The 24,671-nt window shown below is 46.5% G+C and overlaps 1 protein-coding gene across 2 annotated transcripts in view; it reads right to left on the bottom strand.

The window, feature by feature from the left end:
• Positions 1 to 3,507: 3,507 nt before the first annotated feature.
• Positions 3,508 to 24,671, bottom strand: part of LOC122941440 (ovostatin-like) — a 114,306-nt gene continuing 93,142 nt past the window's right edge. For both annotated transcript variants that reach the window (XM_044298706.1, XM_044298707.1), the window contains 5 exons: positions 22,167 to 22,257; positions 18,728 to 18,796; positions 18,528 to 18,633; positions 18,348 to 18,397; positions 3,508 to 3,553 (listed from right to left, as the gene is read on the bottom strand). In XM_044298706.1, coding sequence (XP_044154641.1) covers positions 3,548 to 3,553; positions 18,348 to 18,397; positions 18,528 to 18,633; positions 18,728 to 18,796; positions 22,167 to 22,257 — 322 coding nt within the window. In that variant the 3' untranslated portion in view covers positions 3,508 to 3,547. The remainder of the gene's footprint in view (positions 3,554 to 18,347; positions 18,398 to 18,527; positions 18,634 to 18,727; positions 18,797 to 22,166; positions 22,258 to 24,671) is intronic.

The raw sequence follows: 24,671 nt of genomic DNA, 5'->3' as shown, positions 1-24,671 counted from the left end.
AGCAGGCCATAGTGGAGTTTTAGCTGCAGCACGCACAGGAGAGTCGCTCGGCAGAACAGCACCACTTCACCACCAATGACTGGGCCTCCATGCGAGACCTGTGTTCCTTGTTGCGCTGTTTTGAGTACTCCACCAACATGGCCAGTGCCGATAACGCCGTTCTCAGCGTTACTATCCCACTTCTATGCCTCCTTGATAAAATGCTCCTGGTGATGATGGAAGAGGGTGTGGAACAGGAGGAGGAGGAGGAGGAAGAGGGATCTTTTCATAGGGTTTCCAGCCAGTCATTCCCAAGTGGCTCCGAGGGTGGGTTCCTGCACCCACAAACCCAAGGTACACAATTGTTCAGCCAGGGCACAGTTCTGGAGGATGAGGAGGTGGAGGATGAGGAGGAGGAGATGCAGGAGGAGGAACCATGTTCACAGCAGGGTGGCACCCAGACCAGCTCATGGCCATCACTGGTGCGTGGCTGGGGGGATACAGAGGACACAGACGATACACCTCCCACAGAGGACAGCTTTTCGTTGCCTCTGGGCAGCCTGGCACACATGAGCGATTACATGCTGCAGTGTCTCCGCAACGACCGCCGAGTTGCCCACATTCTAACTTGTGCTAATTACTGGGTGGCCACGCGGCTGAATCCCCATTACAAGAACAACGTACCGTCTTTAATTCCATCACTGGAGCGTGATCATAAGATGCGCGAGTACAAGCGCACGCTGGTAGATGCGCTGCTGGTGGCATTCTCACAGGACAGCGGGGGCACAGTGGAAGCACAAGGCTAAGGCAGAGGACGAGGAAGAGGTCGCCAATGCAGCTGGGGCACCGCCAGCACCTCAGAAGGCAGGGTCAGCATGGCCGAAATGTGGAAAAGCTTTGTCAGCACGCCACAACAACCAGCACCACCAGCTGATATGGAATGTCTTAGCAGGAGGCAGCATTTCACCAACATGGTGGAGCAGTATGTGTGCACACGCCTACATGTACTGAATGATGGGTCTGCCCCCTTCAACTTCTGGGTCTCCAAATTGGGCACATGGCCTGAGCTTGCCCTTTACACTTGGAGGTGCTGGCCTGCTGTATTATCTGAACGTGTGTTCCTCACAGACAAGCGCAGTCGCCTGTCCACAGCCAACGTGGACAAGCTCACGTTCATTAAAATGAACCAGGCATGGATCCCACAAGACTTGTCCGTACCTTGTGCAGAATAGACATTTATACCACCATCAACCATCCATCCTTGTACTCAAGTCAAGTGCAATGATTCTTTGTTTTCATTTTTTTTATTTGTCCCAATATTTTGGGGGCTACCTACCCCAATAAAAAATAAAAAAATAAACATTGTTGGCTACCTCCTCCTCCTCCATTGCTGCCTTCACCTACAACACCACATTCACTGCCTCCTCAACCTCCGACTCCATATCCACCTCCTTCTCTGAGTTGCAGGTTAATAATTTGTAATTTTTAGTTATTTTATTTTAAGTTATTTCCCTATCCACATTTGTTTGTAGAGCAGTTGCCATGCTCGTAAGCACATTTTACTGCCTTTTACATCCCTCTAGCCTTTTCAATGACTATTTTAGAGCCAATTTAATGCAAAAAAGTGCCAATTTTAGTGCTCTAAATTGAAAAAAATCTTATTTTTAATTGTCGGGTGACATTTTACCATTTTTGGCGTATACAAACCCCTGCTGCGCCTGGGTGACAGGGGCCTAAATCTCTTAAAATCCTCAGTTCTATTGCTGGGTGACATGAACCCCCTTTTGCCGTGAATAAACCCCTGCTGTGCCTGGGTGACAGGGGCCTAAATCTCTAAAAAATACTCTGTTCTATTGCTGGGTGACATGAACCCCTTTTGCCGTGAATGAACACCTGCTCTGCATTGCTGACAGGGAACTAAATTTAGTGAAAACATCTGTTACTGATCGGAAGATGCGCGACTACAAGCGCACGCTGCTGATGGCATTCCCACCTGACAGCGGGGGCACAGTGGAAGCACAAGGCGAAGGCAGAGGAGGAGGAAGAGGTCGCCAACGCAGCTGGGGCACCGCCAGCACCTGAGAAGGCAGGGTTAGCATGGCCCAAATGTGGAAAAGCTTTGTCAACCTTGGAGGTGCTGCCCTGCCCTGCAGCCAGTGTATAGTGTGAACGGGTGTTTAGCCGGCAGAGAGCATCATCACAGGCCGCAGCCAATGTGGACAAGCTTACGTTTATTAAAATGAACCAGGCATGGATCCCTCAGGACTTGTCCGTACCTTGTGCAGAATAGACATTTATACCAGCCTCAACCATCCATTCTTGTACTCAAGTGCACTTATTCTTCGTTTTATTTTGTTGTATGCCCCAATCTTTTGGGGGATACCCCAATTTAAAAATAAAAAATAACACAAATCAGTGTTGGCTACTTATTCCTCCTTCACCGTTGCTTCCACCTACACCGCCACGTCAACCTACACCGCCACATCCACCCATCCACCGCCTCCTCAACCTCCTACTCATAGATCCAGATTGTTATTTTTAATTTTTCTGTATTTTATGTTATTTAAAGTCATTTCCCTATCCACATTTGTTTGCAGGACAGTTGCCATGCTCTTAAGCACATCTTGATGCCTTTTGCAGCCCTCTAGCCATTTCCAGGACTATTTTAGAGCCATTTTAGTGCCCAAAAGTTTGGGTCCCCATTGACTTCAATGGGGTTCGGGTTCAGGGTCAATTTCGGGTCCCGAACCCAAACTTTTTTTTTCAAGTTCGGCCGAACTCGTCAAACCCGAACATCCAGGTGTCCGCTCAACTCTACCCGCCACTTATCGGATGCATTGTAAAAAGGTTAGAAAAGTATTTTTGGCAAATTCTGATTACATTTTGATTAGTAAATTTCCCCCAATATATCTTTTGGTGTCATCTAAGGGGCTTTTACTGCCAAACCAGGACAGTAATGTGAACATACTCTGCTAATCTTGAATACCCATTTGATTGGGCAGTTTCACTATGTGACCCTAGCACAGATGTGTGCACCTTGTCGATGCTGAGGTTTGTTCTCTGGGTTAAGTAATGTTTCCTTTCATAAATGTAATCACAGTAGAGCTCAATTCAGATTTACCAAGGTGCACAAAAATATCTCTTTTCTATTCTGTGCAGGTAAGGATGGAGTCAGAGTTTGTAGCCTTTTTTGAAAGGGTGATTCTCCCAAGTCTAGTCTAGATGTCTGACTACTAGACATTGTTATATACTGTTTTCTGGAGAACAAAAAGCAAGTTGGACACAATGCTGAAGAAATTATTTTACTTTTGATTTATGGATGAAATCACAGATGGATTATCACAGAAGAGACTTTGAGAGCAGAGAAACATCAACAAAACAGTCCACCACACAATGAACACAATGAATCCTCCTCCAGTTCTCGGTAAGCCTTGACATTCCAATGTTCTTTTCATCTGCTTGATTTTTCTTTTTTATTATAGATCATCATTGAGTATCGCAAACTAAAATCTACAACAATTCTTCATGTTAATATCCTGAAATGTGATCCGACATGAAGGCATCAAGATTATTCCTGGAGAAAGAATAGAACCAGTTACTGTCAGATGGTTCCTCTTTACCCTATTCCATAGGCTCCACATCATATAGTATGATATAACTTAGCAGATGCTCTTCTGGCGCCAGATACATTGTATATGAATTCATTCCTGATCATGTAATACCTCAAGTCACTGCTTTTCCTCACCCTGCCAGTCAAGGTTGCAGTTAGACATCTCACTTACTATAATGCATAACCACTACTCCTAGGTTCCTCTAAGAAAACTTTGGCTCGATGGTCTACTCAAATTCTCCTCACCTTACTGTATACCTGGCTCTTTTTGGCCTCTGCTATTAGACTTTTAATATCACCAACTTTGCTCACTTTCTACCCCAATATTGCACACGTCTACCCAACTCCCATATCTAACTTCTGGACTTCTGTCTCTCTGCTTGGCAACATTTGTGACTTCACCAAAATCCTGGAGCCAAGTAGATATCTTAACCAAAGTTGTCGGGAAGGGTGGGTGAAATATGTAAAAGTGTGCTGCCTGATTGGTTCTTTTCCTGAGTATTGCAGGAATCGGACCGTGACACATCAGTCCCTTACATTTGCTCTTTACTGCATTTGTTTGGGAACAGATCACTGTTTTCTCTATGTAGCTGACATAATCCAACAATTGGCACATGTGAAGTTCATGGGAACTCACTACAGATATTTTGCTTCCATCCGAAAGTAATGACTTCTTTGTTATTGAAAGCATCAACTTGGGACACACAACCAAAATGACAAGGCTTTGGAGGCAGCCTACTGGTATTGACACCTCCAACACATGACTCCTATAGAGGAATCTATATAAATAGAAAGGACCTACAGACACCTTCTGTTATGATGGTGGCCCTTGCCCACAGCTAGGGATGAGCGAACTCGAACTGTATAGTTCGGGTTCGTACCGAATTTTGGGGTGTCCGTGACACGGACCCGAACCTGGACATTTTCGTAAAAGTCCGGGTTCGGGTTCGGTGTTCGTCGCTTTCTTGGCGCTTTTGTGACGCTTTCTTGGCGCTTTTTGAAAGGCTGCAAAGCAGCCAATCAACAAGCGTCATACTACTTGCCCCAAGAGGCCGTCACAGCCATGCCTACTATTGGCATGGCTGTGATTGGCCAGAGCACCATGTGACCCAGCCTCTATTTAAGCTGGAGTCACATAGCGCCGCCCGTCACTCTGCTCTGATTAGCGTAGGGAGAGGTTGCGGATGCGACAGTAGGGCGAGATTAGGCAGATTAACTCCTCCAAAGGACTTCACTTGATTAATCGATCGATCTGCAGCTGTGCATCATTGAGCTGCTGATACTCAAATGCTCACTCACTGTTTTTAGGCTGCCCAGACCGTTTGTCAGTCACTTTTTTATGGGGTGATCGGCGGCCATTTTGTGTCTTGTGCGGTGCTGCGACCAAGTGCATCCAAGCTGCGACCAAGTGCATTTAACCCTCAATGGTGTGGTTGTTTTTTGGCTAAAGCCTACATCAGGGTGAAGCTGTCACACCAAGTGCATTTAACCAGCAATAGTCTGTTCATTTTTTGGCCATATACTAAATCAGGGGCAAGCTGCGCCTGTCACCAAGTGCATTTAACCCTCAATGGTGTGGTTGTTTTTTGGCTAAAGCCTACATCAGGGTGAAGCTGTCACACCAAGTGCATTTAACCAGCAATAGTCTGTTCATTTTTTGGCCATATACTAAATCAGGGGCAAGCTGCGCCTGTCACCAAGTGCATTTAACCCTCAATGGTGTGGTTGTTTTTTGGCTAAAGCCTACATCAGGGTGAAGCTGTCACACCAAGTGCATTTAACCAGCAATAGTCTGTTCATTTTTTGGCCATATACAAAATCAGGGGCAAGCTGCGCCTGTCACCAAGTGCATTTAACCAGCAATAGTGTGGTTATTTTTTGGCCATATCCCAGTCTAATTCTGTCACTAAATCCATACCGGTCACCCAGCGCCTAAATACTAGGCCTCAAATTTATATCCCGCTAAATCTCTCGTTACCGCTGTCCTGTTGTAGCTGGGAAAGTTATTTAGTGTCCGTCAAAGCACATTTTTTGTTCTGGGTTGAAGTACAATTCCAAATTTAGCAATTTCATAATTTAGTGGTTCCTGCTATATCAGAGCTATTTGAAATCTATCCCAAAAAGGGTATATAATATTCAAGGTGCACATAGGGTCATTCAGAATAACTTCACACACACGCTTCTGTGCATTTCCAAGTCTAATTCTGTCACTAAATCCATACCGGTCACCCAGCGCCTAAATACTAGGCCTCAAATTTATATCCCGCTAAATCTCTCGTTACCGCTGTCCTGTTGTAGCTGGGAAAGTTATTTAGTGTCCGTCAAAGCACATTTTTTGTTCTGGGTTGAAGTACAATTCCAAATTTAGCAATTTCATAATTTAGTGGTTCCTGCTATATCAGAGCTATTTGAAATCTATCCCAAAAAGGGTATATAATATTCAAGGTGCACATAGGGTCATTCAGAATAACTTCACACACACGCTTCTGTGCATTTCCAAGTCTAATTCTGTCACTAACTCCATACCGGTCACCCAGCGCCTAAATACTAGGCCTCAAATTTATATCCCGCTAAATCTCTCGTTACCGCTGTCCTGTTGTAGCTGGGAAAGTTATTTAGTGTCCGTCAAAGCACATTTTTTGTTCTGGGTTGAAGTACAATTCCCAATTTAGCAATTTCATAATTTAGTGGTTCCTGCTATATCAGAGCTATTTGAAATCTATCCCAAAAAGGGTATATAATATTCAAGGTGCACATAGGGTCATTCAGAATAACTTCACACACACGCTTCTGTGCATTTCCAAGTCTAATTCTGTCACTAAATCCATACCGGTCACCCAGCGCCTAAATACTAGGCCTCAAATTTATATCCCGCTAAATCTCTCGTTACCGCTGTACTGTTGTAGCTGGGAAAGTTATTTAGTGTCCGTCAAAGCACATTTTTTGTTCTGGGTTGAAGTACAATTCCAAATTTAGCAATTTCATAATTTAGTGGTTTCTGCTATATCAGAGCTATTTGAAATCTATCCCAAAAAGGGTATATAATATTCAAGGTGCACATAGGGTCATTCAGAATAACTTCACACACACGCTTCTGTGCATTTCCAAGTCTAATTCTGTCACTAAATCCATACCGGTCACCCAGCGCCTAAATACTAGGCCTCAAATTTATATCCCGCTAAATCTCTCGTTACCGCTGTCCTGTTGTGGCTGGGAAAGTTATTTAGTGTCCGTCAAAGCACATTTTTTGTTCTGGGTTGAAGTACAATTCCCAATTTAGCAATTTCATAATTTAGTGGTTCCTGCTATATCAGAGCTATTTGAAATCTATCCCAAAAAGGGTATATAATATTCAAGGTGCACATAGGGTCATTCAGAATAACTTCACACACACGCTTCTGTGCATTTCCAAGTCTAATTCTGTCACTAAATCCATACCGGTCACCCAGCGCCTAAATACTAGGCCTCAAATTTATATCCCGCTAAATCTCTCGTTACCGCTGTCCTGTTGTGGCTGGGAAAGTTATTTAGTGTCCGTCAAAGCACATTTTTTGTTCTGGGTTGAAGTACAATTCCCAATTTAGCAATTTCATAATTTAGTGGTTCCTGCTATATCAGAGCTATTTGAAATCTATCCCAAAAAGGGTATATAATATTCAAGGTGCACATAGGGTCATTCAGAATAACTTCACACACACGCTTCTGTGCATTTCCAAGTCTAATTCTGTCACTAAATCCATACCGGTCACCCAGCGCCTAAATACTAGGCCTCAAATTTATATCCCGCTAAATCTCTCGTTACCGCTGTCCTGTTGTGGCTGGGAAAGTTATTTAGTGTCCGTCAAAGCACATTTTTTGTTCTGGGTTGAAGTACAATTCCCAATTTAGCAATTTCATAATTTAGTGGTTCCTGCTATATCAGAGCTATTTGAAATCTATCCCAAAAAGGGTATATAATATTCAAGGTGCACATAGGGTCATTCAGAATAACTTCACACACACGCTTCTGTGCATTTCCAAGTCTAATTCTGTCACTAAATCCATACCGGTCACCCAGCGCCTAAATACTAGGCCTCAAATTTATATCCCGCTAAATCTCTCGTTACCGCTGTCCTGTTGTAGCTGGGAAAGTTATTTAGTGTCCGTCAAAGCACATTTTTTGTTCTGGGTTGAAGTACAATTCCCAATTTAGCAATTTCATAATTTAGTGGTTCCTGCTATATCAGAGCTATTTGAAATCTATCCCAAAAAGGGTATATAATATTCAAGGTGCACATAGGGTCATTCAGAATAACTTCACACACACGCTACTGTGCATTTCCAAGTCTAATTCTGTTAGTAAATCCATACCGGTCACCCAGCGCCTAAATACTAGGCCTCAAATTTATATCCCGCTGAATTTGAATACAATACATTGGGCCAAATAATATATTTGTTGTTGTGGTGAACCATAACAATGAGAAAAACATCTAGTAAGGGACGCGGACGTGGACATGGTCGTGGTGGTGTTAGTGGACCCTCTGGTGCTGGGAGAGGACGTGGCCGTTCTGCCACAACCACACGTCCTAGTGTACCAACTACCTCAGGTCCCAGTAGCCGCCAGAATTTACAGCGATATATGGTGGGGCCCAATGCCGTTCTAAGGATGGTAAGGCCTGAGCAGGTACAGGCATTAGTCAATTGGGTGGCCGACAGTGGATCCAGCACGTTCACATTATCTCCCACCCAGTCTTCTGCAGAAAGCGCACAGATGGCGCCTAAAAACCAACCCCATCAGTCTGTCACATCACCCCCATGCATACCAGGGAAACTGTCTCAGCCTCAAGTTATGCAGCAGTCTCTTATGCTGTTTGAAGACTCCGCTGGCAGGGTTTCCCAAGGGCATCCACCTAGCCCTTCCCCAGCGGTGAAAGACATAGAATGCACTGACGCACAACCACTTATGTTTCCTGATGATGAGGACATGGGAATACCACCTCAGCATGTCTCTGATGATGACGAAACACAGGTGCCAACTGCTGCGTCTTTCTGCAGTGTGCAGACTGAACAGGAGGTCAGGGATCAAGACTGGGTGGAAGACGATGCAGGGGACGATGAGGTCCTAGACCCCACATGGAATGAAGGTCGTGCCACTGACTTTCACAGTTCGGAGGAAGAGGCAGTGGTGAGACCGAGCCAACAGCGTAGCAAAAGAGGGAGCAGTGGGCAAAAGCAGAACACCCGCCGCCAAGAGACTCCGCCTGCTACTGACCGCCGCCATCTGGGACCGAGCACCCCAAAGGCAGCTTCAAGGAGTTCCCTGGCATGGCACTTCTTCAAACAATGTGCTGACGACAAGACCCGAGTGGTTTGCACGCTGTGCCATCAGAGCCTGAAGCGAGGCATTAACGTTCTGAACCTGAGCACAACCTGCATGACCAGGCACCTGCATGCAAAGCATGAACTGCAGTGGAGTAAACACCTTAAAACCAAGGAAGTCACTCAGGCTCCCCCTGCTACCTCTTCTGCTGCTGCCGCCTCGGCCTATTCTGCTGCTGCCGCATCGGCCTCTTCCTCCGCCTCTGGAGGAACGTTGGCACCTGCCGCCCAGCAAACAGGGGATGTACCACCAACACCACCACCACCACCTCCGTCACCAAGCGTCTCAACCATGTCACACGCCAGCGTTCAGCTCTCCATCTCACAAACATTTGATAGAAAGCGTAAATTCCCACCTAGCCACCCTCGATCCCTGGCCCTGAATGCCAGCATTTCTAAACTACTGGCCTATGAAATGCTGTCATTTAGGCTGGTGGACACAGACAGCTTCAAACAGCTCATGTCGCTTGCTGTCCCACAGTATGTTGTTCCCAGCCGGCACTACTTCTCCAAGAGAGCCGTGCCTTCCCTGCACAACCAAGTATCCGATAAAATCAAGTGTGCACTGCGCAACGCCATCTGTAGCAAGGTCCACCTAACCACAGATACGTGGACCAGTAAGCACAGCCAGGGACGCTATATCTCCCTAACTGCACACTGGGTAAATGTAGTGGCAGCTGGGCCCCAGGCGGAGAGCTGTTTGGCGCACGTCCTTCCGCCGCCAAGGATCGCAGGGCAACATTCTTTGCCTCCTGTTGCCACCTCCTCCTTCTCGGCTTCCTCCTCCTCTTCTTCCACCTGCTCATCCAGTCAGCCACACACCTTCACCACCAACTTCAGCACAGCCCGGGGTAAACGTCAGCAGGCCATTCTGAAACTCATATGTTTGGGGGACAGGCCCCACACCGCACAGGAGTTGTGGCGGGGTATTGAACAACAGACCGACGAGTGGTTGCTGCCGGTGAGCCTCAAGCCCGGCCTGGTGGTGTGTGATAATGGGCGAAATCTCGTTGCAGCTCTGGGACTAGCCAATTTGACGCACATCCCTTGCTTGGCGCATGTGCTGAATTTGGTGGTGCAGAAGTTTATTCACAACTACCCCGACATGTCAGAGCTGCTGCATAAAGTGCGGGCCGTCTGTTCGCGCTTCCGGCGTTCACATCCTGCTGCTGCTCGCCTGTCTGCGCTACAGCGTAACTTCGGCCTTCCCGCTCACCGCCTCATATGCGACGTGCCCACCAGGTGGAACTCCACCTTGCACATGCTGGACAGACTGTGCGAGCAGCAGCAGGCCATAGTGGAGTTTCAGCTGCAGCACGCACGGGTCAGTCGCACTACAGAACAGCACCACTTCACCACCAATGACTGGGCCTCCATGCGAGACCTGTGTGCCCTGTTGCGCTGTTTTGAGTACTCCACCAACATGGCCAGTGGCGATGACACCGTTATCAGCGTTACAATACCACTTCTATGTCTCCTTGAGAAAACACTTAGGGCGATGATGGAAGAGGAGGTGGCCCAGGAGGAGGAGGAGGAGGAGGAAGAGGGGTCATTTTTAGCACTTTCAGGCCAGTCTCTTCGAAGTGACTCAGAGGGAGGTTTTTTGCAACAGCAGAGGCCAGGTACAAATGTGGCCAGCCAGGGCCCACTACTGGAGGACGAGGAGGACGAGGATGAGGAGGAGGTGGAGGAGGATGAGGATGAAGCATGGTCACAGCGGGGTGGCACCCAACGCAGCTCGGGTCCATCACTGGTGCGTGGCTGGGGGGAAAGGCAGGACGATGACGATACGCCTCCCACAGAGGACAGCTTGTCCTTACCCCTGGGCAGCCTGGCACACATGAGCGACTACATGCTGCAGTGCCTGCGCAACGACAGCAGAGTTGCCCACATTTTAACCTGTGCGGACTACTGGGTTGCCACCCTGCTGGATCCACGCTACAAAGACAATGTGCCCACCTTACTTCCTGCACTGGAGCGTGATAGGAAGATGCGCGAGTACAAGCGCACGTTGGTAGACGCGCTACTGAGAGCATTCCCAAATGTCACAGGGGAACAAGTGGAAGCCCAAGGCCAAGGCAGAGGAGGAGCAAGAGGTCGCCAAGGCAGCTGTGTCACGGCCAGCTCCTCTGAGGGCAGGGTTAGCATGGCAGAGATGTGGAAAACTTTTGTCAACACGCCACAGCTAACTGCACCACCACCTGATACGCAACGTGTTAGCAGGAGGCAACATTTCACTAACATGGTGGAACAGTACGTGTGCACACCCCTCCACGTACTGACTGATGGTTCGGCCCCATTCAACTTCTGGGTCTCTAAATTGTCCACGTGGCCAGAGCTAGCCTTTTATGCCTTGGAGGTGCTGGCCTGCCCGGCAGCCAGCGTTTTGTCTGAACGTGTATTCAGCACGGCAGGGGGCGTCATTACAGACAAACGCAGCCGCCTGTCTACAGCCAATGTGGACAAGCTGACGTTCATAAAAATGAACCAGGCATGGATCCCACAGGACCTGTCCGTCCCTTGTCCAGATTAGACATTAACTACCTCCCCATAACCATATATTATTGGACTCCAGGGCACTTCCTCATTCAATCCTATTTTTATTTTCATTTTACCATTATATTGCAAGGCTACCCAAAGTTGAATGAACCTCTCCTCTGTCTGGGTGCCAGGGCCTGAATATATGCCAATGGACTGTTGCAGTGGTGGCTGACGTGAAGCCTGATTCTCTGCTATGACATGCAGACTAATTCTCTGCTGACATGAAGCCAGATTGTCTGTTACGGGACCTCTCTCCTCTGCCTGGGTGCTGGGCCTAAATTTATGAAAATGGACTGTTGCAGTGGTGGGTGACGTGAAGCCTCATTCTCTGCTATGACATGCAGACTGATTCTCTGCTGACATGAAGCCAGATTGTCTGTTACGGGACCTCTCTCCTCTGCCTGTGTGCTAGGCCTAAATATATGCCAATGGATTGTTGCAGTGGTGGCTGACGTGAAGCCTGATTCTCTGCTATGACATGCAGACTGATTCTCTGGTGACATGAAGCCAGATCCTCTGTTACGGGACCTCTCTCCTCTGCCTGGGTGCTGGGCCTAAATTTATGAAAATGGACTGTTGCAGTGGTGGGTGACGTGAAGCCTCATTCTCTGCTATGACATGCAGACTGATTCTCTGCTGACATGAAGCCAGATTGTCTGTTACGGGACCTCTCTCCTCTGCCTGTGTGCTAGGCCTAAATATATGCCAATGGATTGTTGCAGTGGTGGCTGACGTGAAGCCTGATTCTCTGCTATGACATGCAGACTGATTCTCTGGTGACATGAAGCCAGATCCTCTGTTACGGGACCTCTCTACTCTGCCTGAATGCTGGGCCTAAATTTATGAAAATGGACTGTTGCAGTGGTGGGTGACGTGAAGCCTCATTCTCTGCTATGACATGCAGACTGATTCTCTGCTGACATGAAGCCAGATTGTCTGTTACGGGACCTCTCTCCTCTGCCTGTGTGCTAGGCCTAAATATATGCCAATGGATTGTTGCAGTGGTGGCTGACGTGAAGCCTGATTCTCTGCTATGACATGCAGACTGATTCTCTGGTGACATGAAGCCAGATCCTCTGTTACGGGACCTCTCTCCTCTGCCTGGGTGCTGGGCCTAAATTTATGAAAATGGACTGTTGCAGTGGTGGGTGACGTGAAGCCTCATTCTCTGCTATGACATGCAGACTGATTCTCTGCTGACATGAAGCCAGATTGTCTGTTACGGGACCTCTCTCCTCTGCCTGTGTGCTAGGCCTAAATATATGCCAATGGATTGTTGCAGTGGTGGCTGACGTGAAGCCTGATTCTCTGCTATGACATGCAGACTGATTCTCTGGTGACATGAAGCCAGATCCTCTGTTACGGGACCTCTCTCCTCTGCCTGGGTGCTGGGCCTAAATTTATGAAAATGGACTGTTGCAGTGGTGGGTGACGTGAAGCCTCATTCTCTGCTATGACATGCAGACTGATTCTCTGCTGACATGAAGCCAGATTGTCTGTTACGGGACCTCTCTCCTCTGCCTGTGTGCTAGGCCTAAATATATGCCAATGGATTGTTGCAGTGGTGGCTGACGTGAAGCCTGATTCTCTGCTATGACATGCAGACTGATTCTCTGGTGACATGAAGCCAGATCCTCTGTTACGGGACCTCTCTCCTCTGCCTGGGTGCTGGGCCTAAATTTATGAAAATGGACTGTTGCAGTGGTGGGTGACGTGAAGCCTCATTCTCTGCTATGACATGCAGACTGATTCTCTGCTGACATGAAGCCAGATTGTCTGTTACGGGACCTCTCTCCTCTGCCTGTGTGCTAGGCCTAAATATATGCCAATGGATTGTTGCAGTGGTGGCTGACGTGAAGCCTGATTCTCTGCTATGACATGCAGACTGATTCTCTGGTGACATGAAGCCAGATCCTCTGTTACGGGACCTCTCTCCTCTGCCTGGGTGCTGGGCCTAAATTTATGAAAATGGACTGTTGCAGTGGTGGGTGACGTGAAGCCTCATTCTCTGCTATGACATGCAGACTGATTCTCTGCTGACATGAAGCCAGATTGTCTGTTACGGGACCTCTCTCCTCTGCCTGTGTGCTAGGCCTAAATATATGCCAATGGATTGTTGCAGTGGTGGCTGACGTGAAGCCTGATTCTCTGCTATGACATGCAGACTGATTCTCTGGTGACATGAAGCCAGATCCTCTGTTACGGGACCTCTCTCCTCTGCCTGGGTGCTGGGCCTAAATTTATGAAAATGGACTGTTGCAGTGGTGGGTGACGTGAAGCCTCATTCTCTGCTATGACATGCAGACTGATTCTCTGCTGACATGAAGCCAGATTGTCTGTTACGGGACCTCTCTCCTCTGCCTGTGTGCTAGGCCTAAATATATGCCAATGGATTGTTGCAGTGGTGGCTGACGTGAAGCCTGATTCTCTGCTATGACATGCAGACTGATTCTCTGGTGACATGAAGCCAGATCCTCTGTTACGGGACCTCTCTCCTCTGCCTGGGTGCTGGGCCTAAATTTATGAAAATGGACTGTTGCAGTGGTGGGTGACGTGAAGCCTCATTCTCTGCTATGACATGCAGACTGATTCTCTGCTGACATGAAGCCAGATTGTCTGTTACGGGACCTCTCTCCTCTGCCTGTGTGCTAGGCCTAAATATATGCCAATGGATTGTTTCAGTGGTGGCTGACGTGAAGCCTGATTCTCTGCTATGACATGCAGACTGATTCTCTGGTGACATGAAGCCAGATCCTCTGTTACGGGACCTCTCTCCTCTGCCTGGGTGCTGGGCCTAAATTTATGAAAATGGACTGTTGCAGTGGTGGGTGACGTGAAGCCTCATTCTCTGCTATGACATGCAGACTGATTCTCTGCTGACATGAAGCCAGATTGTCTGTTACGGGACCTCTCTCCTCTGCCTGTGTGCTAGGCCTAAATATATGCCAATGGATTGTTGCAGTGGTGGCTGACGTGAAGCCTGATTCTCTGCTATGACATGCAGACTGATTCTCTGGTGACATGAAGCCAGATCCTCTGTTACGGGACCTCTCTCCTCTGCCTGGGTGCTGGGCCTAAATTTATGAAAATGGACTGTTGCAGTGGTGGGTGACGTGAAGCCTCATTCTCTGCTATGACATGCAGACTGATTCTCTGCTGACATGAAGCCAGATTGTCTGTTACGGGACCTCTCTCCTCTGCCTGTGTGCTAGGCCTAAATATATGCCAATGGATTGTTGCAGTGGTGGCTGACGTGAAGCCTCATTCTCTGCTATGACATGCAGACTGATTCTCTGCTGACATGAAGCCAGATTGTCTGTTACGGGACCTCTCTCCTCTGCCTGGGTGCTGGGCCTGAATTTATGACAATGGACTGTTGCAGTGGTGGCTGACGTGAAGCCTGATTCTCTGCTATGACATGCAGACTAATTCTCTGCTGACATGAAGCCAGATTGTCTGTTACGGGACCTCTCTCCTCTGCCTGGGTGCTGGGCCTAAATTTATGACAATGGACTGTTGCAGTGGTGGCTGACGTGAAGCCTGATTCTCTGCTATGACATGCAGACTGATTCTCTGCTGACATGAAGCCAGATCCTCTGTTACGGGACCTCTCTCCTCTGCCTGGGTGCTGGGCCTAAATTTATGAAAATGGACTCTTACAGTGGTGGGTGACGTGAAGCCTGATTCTCTGCTATGACATGAAGACTGATTCTCTGCTGACATGAAGCCAGATCCTCTGTTACGGGACCTCTCTCCTCTGCCTGGGTGCTGGGCCTAAATATCTGACAATGGACTGTTGCATTGGTGGCTGACGTGAAGCCTGATTCTCTGCTATGATATGAAGACTGATTCTCTGCTGACATGAAGCCAGATTGTCTGTTACGGGACCTCTCTCCTCTGCCTGTGTGCTAGGCCTAAATATATGCCAATGGATTGTTGCAGTGGTGGCTGACGTGAAGCCTCATTCTCTGCTATGACATGCAGACTGATTCTCTGCTGACATGAAGCCAGATTGTCTGTTACGGGACCTCTCTCCTCTGCCTGTGTGCTAGGCCTAAATATATGCCAATGGATTGTTGCAGTGGTGGCTGACGTGAAGCCTGATTCTCTGCTATGACATGCAGACTGATTCTCTGGTGACATGAAGCCAGATCCTCTGTTACGGGACCTCTCTCCTCTGCCTGGGTGCTGGGCCTAAATTTATGAAAATGGACTGTTGCAGTGGTGGGTGACGTGAAGCCTCATTCTCTGCTATGACATGCAGACTGATTCTCTGCTGACATGAAGCCAGATTGTCTGTTACGGGACCTCTCTCCTCTGCCTGGGTGCTGGGCCTGAATTTATGACAATGGACTGTTGCAGTGGTGGCTGACGTGAAGCCTGATTCTCTGCTATGACATGCAGACTAATTCTCTGCTGACATGAAGCCAGATTGACTGTTACGGGACCTCTCTCCTCTGCCTGGGTGCTGGGCCTAAATTTATGACAATGGACTGTTGCAGTGGTGGCTGACGTGAAGCCTGATACTCTGCTATGACATGCAGACTGATTCTCTGCTGACATGAAGCCAGATCCTCTGTTACGGGACCTCTCTCCTCTGCCTGGGTGCTGGGCCTAAATTTATGAAAATGGACTCTTACAGTGGTGGGTGACGTGAAGCCTGATTCTCTGCTATGACATGAAGACTGATTCTCTGCTGACATGAAGCCAGATCCTCTGTTACGGGACCTCTCTCCTCTGCCTGGGTGCTGGGCCTAAATATCTGACAATGGACTGTTGCATTGGTGGCTGACGTGAAGCCTGATTCTCTGCTATGATATGAAGACTGATTCTCTGCTGACATGAAGCCAGATTGTCTGTTACGGGACCTCTCTCCTCTGCCTGGGTGCTGGGCCTAAATTTATGAAAATGGACTCTTACAGTGGTGGGTGACGTGAAGCCTGATTCTCTGCTATGACATGAAGACTGATTCTCTGCTGACATGAAGCCAGATTGTCTGTTACGGGACCTCTCTCCTCTGCCTGGGTGCCGGGGCCTAAATATCTGAGAATGGACTGTTCCAGTGGTGGGTGACGGGAAGCCAGATTCTCTGCTATGGAACCTCTCTCCAATTGATTTTGGTTAATTTTTATTTATTTAATTTTTATTTTAATTCATTTCCCTATCCACATTTGTTTGCAGGGGATTTACCTACATGTTGCTGCCTTTTGCAGCCCTCTTGCCCTTTCCTGGGCTGTTTTACAGCCGTTTTAGTGCCGAAAAGTTCGGGTCCCCATTGACTTCAATGGGGTTCGGGTTCGGGACGAAGTTCGGATCGGGTTCGGATCCCGAACCCGAACATTTCCGGGATGTTCGGCCGAACTTCTCGAACCCGAACATCCAGGTGTTCGCTCAACTCTACCCACAGCCAGTTTGTTGTCCTTGGCAGGCACATGTGCTACACTGCTCACCCGATTCCCTGTTCCTGTTCTCCAGTATCTCAGGCCCGCCGGTCTTTCTTTCCAATTGGCCTAGCTACAAGAGTAGCTTGGCTGATAACGCTTGGAGGTTGACGTCTACTTCTTGCTGGCAGTGCCTCTCACTACCTGTGTGTGCTCCCTTTAGTTCTTAAGAGGCCAGTGTGCACACACCCTAAGCTTTCCCAACGTATGGCCAGCCACCCAGGGTAACTTCCTTCCCCTATGTGGGTGTTCAGGATCAGGAGCAATACATTAATTTCCAATTAAGTTCTTGCAAAGGTGTGCATTCTACGTTCATCTGCTTGTGTGCCCACTTTTGCTTGTGCAGTACCTTAAACCTGGGGTTATCAGCAATTATTATGTTTTATATGTATTTTCAGTACATGTTTTGGCCATTTATTCCAACAAGATGATAGTGGTTGGCAGGAACTGTGCTAACTATCCTGTTCCTCTCCACTTGGTAGGAGTGGGCTGGTCCTACTTCCTGCCAGTAAGAGTGGGGGGCTCATTTCAGGCGGAAGACAGGAGAAGAAGCAAATGTCAGAGCTCCTACTTCAAGAAACCATATCCATATGCCAACACTCCAGAGAGATCATCAATATCCAGAACACTGCTTCCAGAAATCATCAATATGTCAAGATAGCAGAGTGATCAGTGAAATACAGCTTTACAGACACTGCTGCAAGGTGGGGGCCTACGGTTAAGACACCCATCACCCAAACCACATCCAGGCCAGACTAACATACGGTAAGCCTGTATCACAGTGGACAAGTGCCTGCTAGTGCTCTTAAATTGCCATCCAACCAGCCACCATATCCCCTCATCTGGTGCCAGAATCTGCACTTTGTACTTACTACTGCTGGATGTGCCACAAGTTATATTTTGCAGTAAGTAAAGAGAGAATTTTATACGCTTACATCTGGCCTGATTCTTTAAACTACCTTTCCACTGCACCGATCCCCAGAGAGCAATGTCCTGAAGAACTACACTATGACACAACATCTCATCGCTGCCGCTACCACTCCTATTCCCATACTTTGCAACAGCTCCTCAGGGGCTTGCTGCAATTGTTATATGGATTTGACCCTTCAATGGCTGCCCTGACCACAGACTGTTTATTGGATTGCATGTACTCTGATTGCCCTGATCCTGTCTATGATTTTGCCTGAACCATTGATGTTTTGCATAAATGTCTCTAGACCCTTGTGTATGCAGTCACTTGAACAGACACTACCCTGAAAGGTAGTGGTCTGGCGGTTCCCATGCAGCAGTCCAGACCCCTCCGTAGACCTGAATGTGGGAACTTTGAGAACACTCTTGGGAATAGCCCCAAGCCAAATCTGTTCTAGTGGTACAGTGTGCCCACACCCACTGTGTAACTCATTCTGTTTTTTTCTTACCACAGCGGTAGGTGAGCAGGGGTAGGTATACACAGCAAAAGCTGCATTTTCTGTAAATAAAAAATAAAGAAAATAAACCTTCCATAAATGATTTGAGCGCTGTGCAGTCATCTCAAAGTGACTAAAAGTATAAAACAATTTAAAATGATTCTTAATAACTTTTTACGTTGGACATATTACCTGCATCATAATAATCGCATATGGTAACGACGCTGTTCTGATAGAGTAAAGCCCGTTTGTCCAGAAACGATGTGATGGTGAAGCAGACCTCAACCTGGGGTTTAAGCTGCACAGTAAGGAGAATGATTACATACAGTATTCATAGATGTGATACTCATTTATTAAATAGGAGAGGCAAAGGTTATTAATCTACTACTCACAGACATCAGGTAAAACTGCACGTGATTGTCTCTATATTCAACTTCATTCGTTGTTATGGGGAACGACATCTACATGAAGAAGAACATGGCATAAAGGTTTTCAATAAGTAATGACATTTATGTGAAGAGCTTGTCAGCACCACTCAACATTTTTGGATTTTCATCTCAGCACTAATTGCAGTCCTAAAAGGCTTTTATGAATTATAGCCTTGGAGACCCTTGTCTAGTACTACAGTAGTTTATCTATGTAGACACAACTAATTTATACTGTTAAAAACCCTTTCCCTGACGTGGGTTCAGTTCCAAGGTACCACTTGGAACCCAAAACAGAGTTTGGGAAAACATTTTTAACAGTATAAATACATTTTTGAAGTTATTACCCGAAGTCTCGTGAGACTTTGCAAAGTAATAACTTTGGCTCATCTGAGCCTATACATTCTAATACTGTACGGAGTGCTCATCCGAAGTCGATTCACTTATCTCTAGACACTACTACTGGGGGGGGGGGGGGGGCACTGTGACTGTGGTGGAACTATAGAGGACATTACTTGGGGGGGGGCATTGCTATTGGGGGCGCTGTGGGGGACACTACTACTGGAGGAGCACTCTGAGTGGCACTACTACTAGAGGAGCTCTGTGGGGGATATTACTACTTGAGGGGCACTGTGGGGGCGCTACTACTGGAGGCGCACTTTGGGAGACATTACTACTGGAGGGGGACTCTGGGGGTATAACTGTCAATATTATTGAGGGTACTCTAGGGGAATTGTTTGTGCTAGGAGCATTATAAAGGGCATTACTGGTGGCTTATACTGAGGCTTTATGGGGGACATTACTACTGCAGGGACACTGTGGTGGAAACTACTACTGTGGAGACACTACTACTGGAGGGGCACTGTGGTGGAAATTACTACTGGGGGAGACACTACTACTGGATGGGCACTGTGGGGGACATTACTACTAGAGGAGCACTGTGGGATACATTACTACTGGAGGGGCACTGTGGGGGACAGTACTACTGGAGGGGCACTGTGGGGCATATTACTACCGGAGGAGCACTGGGAGGGACATTACTAATGGAGGGGCACTGGGAGGGACATTATTACTGGAGGGGCACTGTTGGGACAATAATACTGGAGGGGCACTGTGGAGGATACTACTACTGTAGGAACACTGTGGGGGACAGTGTTACTGAAGGGGCACTCTGGGGAATATTACTACTGGAAGAGCTCAGTGAGGACACTGCTACTAAAGGAGTACTTTGGGGGATATTACTACTGAAGGGGCACTATGGGGAACATTACTACTGCAGGAGCACTGTGGGGGACACTACTACTATAGAAGCACTGTGGGGGACAGTATTACTGAAGGGGCACTGGGGGCAACATCGCTACTGGGGGCACAGTGGGGCACATAACTGGCAGCATTATTGGGGGTACTCTAGGGGAATTTTTAATACTAGGAACAGTATGAGGGGCATTACTGGTGGCTTATACTGTAGCTTTATAAGGGGCATTACTGGGAATTTTGTTTTTAAAGGGGCATTATTACTGGGGGCACTATTAATACTAAGGGTACTATGATTACATTTTTACTTGAGGTAAAATAGGGGGTATTTATGCTGGAGGCACTGTATGGGGCATTTCTGTTATAGGGACATATTGGGGGACATTATTCTTTGGGACACAGGCATTATTACTGGAAGCACAATGTAGGGTTTTATAATTATTACTGAGGGCATTTTATCAGACATTATTATTACTAGGGAGCGTTCTAGGAGGCATTATAATTGCTAGAGGCACTATAGGGCTCATTATTTCTACTGGGGTCACTCTTTTCAGCAGTTTAGTATTTGGGTGCATTTAGGAGCACAGTGAGCACAATTGGGAGTGTGTGTTGAAAAGGTGGGGAGGTTGATTGAAAAATTGAGAAAGCTAACATGTCTGTGTAACAATCTCCGCAGAGACGAGACGCGGCTGAAAGAATTTGTCAAATGGAAAAGATGAGGAAAGAATGTCTACATCACAGGAGAGGTCACTGGATGTAAGAAGTATGTGGTGCTCTATCCTTCTATACGTTCTGTAGTGTTGGCAGCCAGTATGCTGTAAGTAGAGCTGGCTCACTACTGTGACCTGCGTCTCACTTCCTTCTCCAAGTCTTTTTTTTTTTATTATAATTTTATGTACTTTAAATTTAGTGACAAAAATTTTAATTCGGCTCCTAAATTTTTCTAGACATTTTTTTAATTCTAGATCACTGTAGATGGTAATACAGTTTTTTTTAGATTCTTATAGCATCCGAGCAACACAGGATACACTGGAATGCAGGGTAGTGTTAGTTACACAAGCAGGGAAGGGTGGGAACTTGGGAGGAGTCCAAACAAGGCATTCTGACTGGGATGTATACCTTCATTGGCATTTTTTAAAATAGCATTTTAGGCTACTTTCACGCCTGCGTTAGGTGCGGATCCGTCTGGTATCTTATCCATTCAGAATGCATTGGGGCTAAACTGATCCGTTTTGGGCCGCTTGTGAGACCCAGAAACGCCAGTGTGAAAGTAGCCTTACTCATTTTGTTCTAAAAGTCATTTTTTCAATTGGTCTTTATAAAAAACAAAGTTCAGCCATTTCTGAGATGCAAGAGCTAAAACATCAGTCTGCATATAAGTTATCAGTTCTGTTCTTTTTGAATCCCATCAGCTGATGGCTTGTGCGGGGCTATTATCTCTGACCTCCTGACCTCATAAACACTTTTTTGAGCTACAGTATATTCTTATCAGTTTGATGAGTGTATATGAGGTCAGGAGGTTGTAGATAAGAACCCCATATGAGCCGTCACCTGAAGGGATTCAAAGAGAACAGAACTGAAAGCTTTCAGATAGATTGATGTTTTAACTCTTGCATCTCAGAAACGACTTAGCATTTTTAATAAAGACCAATTGAAAAAATAATTTTTAGCCCAAAATGAATCAAATGCAATCATAAAAAATGCCCCTGAAGCTGTACATAGCCTTTAAATACAAATAAAGCTTGAACTGGAGGTTAAGGAACACATAGGGAGGCTGGGAAGAACAAGAGGAGAACAACAGGATCACAGGCAGTGACTAATGCTGGCAAGATGCAAGAGAATTGCAGAAGTACTAGACTTCCAAAACACCTTTGCTGGTCACCAGGGAACCTAAAGCTCAGATGCCCTCTGAGTGGGGAGTGTGCGTCGAGTACCCAAGTCCAGGGATCCTTAGCCATTGGCTGTGAAAGTATTTGGTAGTGCCCTAAGGGAGTAGCATAGAGACAGTAGCATGCAAGGGATGAAGGCAACTAGGACGCCACATGGCATGGTTAATGGCACGATGTTTGTCCCACAGGGGATATAAGGACCGCGTGGGTACGGGCTCGTAACAGTATCAAATCTTATGACTTCCAAAATCCTTATATCTCACCGTGTAAGCTAATCCTCTGTCAGTTGTATACCCAGTCAATTCTTTAATGTCAACAAGTACCATATTGGTTTGGTTTTTACTTCCTGTGTACCTAAGAAAAGAAAACAAATAGTGAGATGAAATTAATATTTCTTAGTGCCTAAACAATGGAGCCAGGGAGCAAAATCACAGGTGATTGCAATCATCGAGTAGCAATGTTAAATCCCCTACTAGCTCTGGGAGTGGACACTGAGGCAGGAACCTGATCAGCTCAGCTTTAAGCCTTACTTATAGGTCAACCAGCCAGGGATTGACTGGTCAGTATGGCAACCATCCCAGCACAGCCACAAACAGTATTTTGAGTGGGTAACTTCCTGACTTTTTTTTTTCACTTCTAACAAAGTTCTGACCTTGACCAGAGCCATGAATTCTACTTTTCCCACCATTAGCTTCTGTGTTCAATCCCAAAAATTTGCCTGGAACCCAATCAGCCTAAATATAGAGTGTGATCCATCAGCTTTGGTCAGTACAGTGACCTTCTTTAACCAATACATTTTTCTAGTAACAAAACTTAAGCCTTAATACATAGACATTAGTAATGATCAAGCACCAAAGTATTCTGGTGTTCAGCCCAAACAAATTGCTATATTTGTGTCCTCGGCCGAGCGCCTGAGTATAATGGAAATCAATGGGAGACAAGCAGGCACCCCCTGCTCGGAAGAGAAGAGGGTGTCTGGATAATAAAAAAGGTTAGAAATTGATGGAAACCCCATCAAAATAGTTTGGCAACAGCATTAAGAGGATATCTGGATGCGTCTTAGACTCCTATTATGTACGGCATACAATAGACAACCACACAAAGTCTATATGCCAAAAGCCAGGTATGTACAAGCCATCCATCTATCCATGAGACAGATAACAGCCAGCATACCTTACAATGGCAGCCTTGTGCACTATGAGATATTCCAATCCAGCTCTCATCTGACTGAGAACCAGTTGTAACACCCCAGAGTTGTGTTACCACACGCCTCTACCCCACTACTATCTTCTAAGAGCCTGTATATTGTCAACTGATGTAATTTATATTATGTCTTCACAAATGTGCATGTAAAACCATGTTAAGCACAATTGTTCCTTTAATTTTCCAGGTTTACCAGCAGGTGGCAGCAACACTTTGGCAAGGTACAAGTCCCAGTTTAGTGTATCTAGGCTGGAATGGATGATTCCAGCTTAGCTCCCCCTCTGTGGAGAGAGTGGGCTGTTCCCACATCCTGCAGCATGGGTGGAGAAGGAAGTTAGAGTTAGTGTAGCCCACCCCCTGCTAGGGGTAGGGTGTGTGTGTGAGGAGTTCCCCTGTATATCATGATTCATGACTCATGAACAGCTTCGCTGTTGTGAGTGAATAGTCTTGTCAGAACACTATGCAACTAATAGAGGGCGCTATTCATGAGAGAATCTGTTCATTTGCATGTTTTTCCCATATGCCCATGTTTATGCAAATTATTTTTTACATGACAAAACTGTATAGAAAGGTTATTGAATATTATATCAGGACAATCAGAAAAACATTTGTCGCCCTAATGATATTGATCTAGGTGTGCAGGTCCACCCAAGCCATCCAACAGATACAAAATAACTTTGAGGTTTACTGGTTCTCAGTCAGATGAGAGCTGGTTTGGAATATCTCATAGTACCCAAGGCTGCCATGGTAAGGTATGCTGGCTGTTATCTGTCTCATGGATGGCTTGTACATACCTGGCTTTTGGCATATAGCCTTTATGTGGTTGTCTATTGTATGTCGTACGTAACAGAAGTCCAAGATGCATCCAGCTATCCTCTTAATGCTGTTGCCAAACAATTTTGATGGGGTTTCCATCAATTTCTAACCTTTTTTCTATGAATCAGACACCATCTTCTCTTCCGAGCAGGGGTTGCATGGGGTTCTCCCATTGACTTCCATTGTATTAAATAGTATTCGAGCACCTGAATTATTCGGCCAAGCACTCGGATCTGCCAAGCATAGCAATGCTCGAGCCAAACAGCAGTGCAGCCGAGCATGCTCGCTCATCACTAATAGACATCATAAGATTATAGGGATACACAGAAAAGAGCAATAGCCATTATCAATATGGGCCCTCATAATGAAGCTGGTAGGACAGGAGGAACTTCATAATTATCTATAACCTTGGGGTGAATTCCCTATCCTGGTGTTTGCTAAAAATTCTGTTCTTCTGGAGAGGAGAGTCCTGCACAGAGGTTGGGAGTAACTACGGTTGGGTCTCCTTTCTCAAAGAGGTGGAATAAACAGAACTTAAATTGACCTGTATAAACACATTCAGTGTATAACCCAAGACTCTAACTGAGACATCAAACCCATGATCTTAATCAAGATTTTTAAAAAAATAGCAATTCACAATATGACTTGGGGAACATATCTATTAGTTTTCTCATTGATTAGCCAGATTGAACAGAAGCTACAAAGAGCATCTTTCACTCTAGACAGACAGTAATTGAAATCAAAGGGGT

Source organism: Bufo gargarizans, chromosome 6 (assembly GCF_014858855.1).
Source record: "Bufo gargarizans isolate SCDJY-AF-19 chromosome 6, ASM1485885v1, whole genome shotgun sequence".
NCBI classification, from domain to species: domain Eukaryota; kingdom Metazoa; phylum Chordata; class Amphibia; order Anura; family Bufonidae; genus Bufo; species Bufo gargarizans.
Note: the sequence above shows the minus strand (reverse complement) of the source record. Positions and strands in the feature narration are given on the sequence as shown.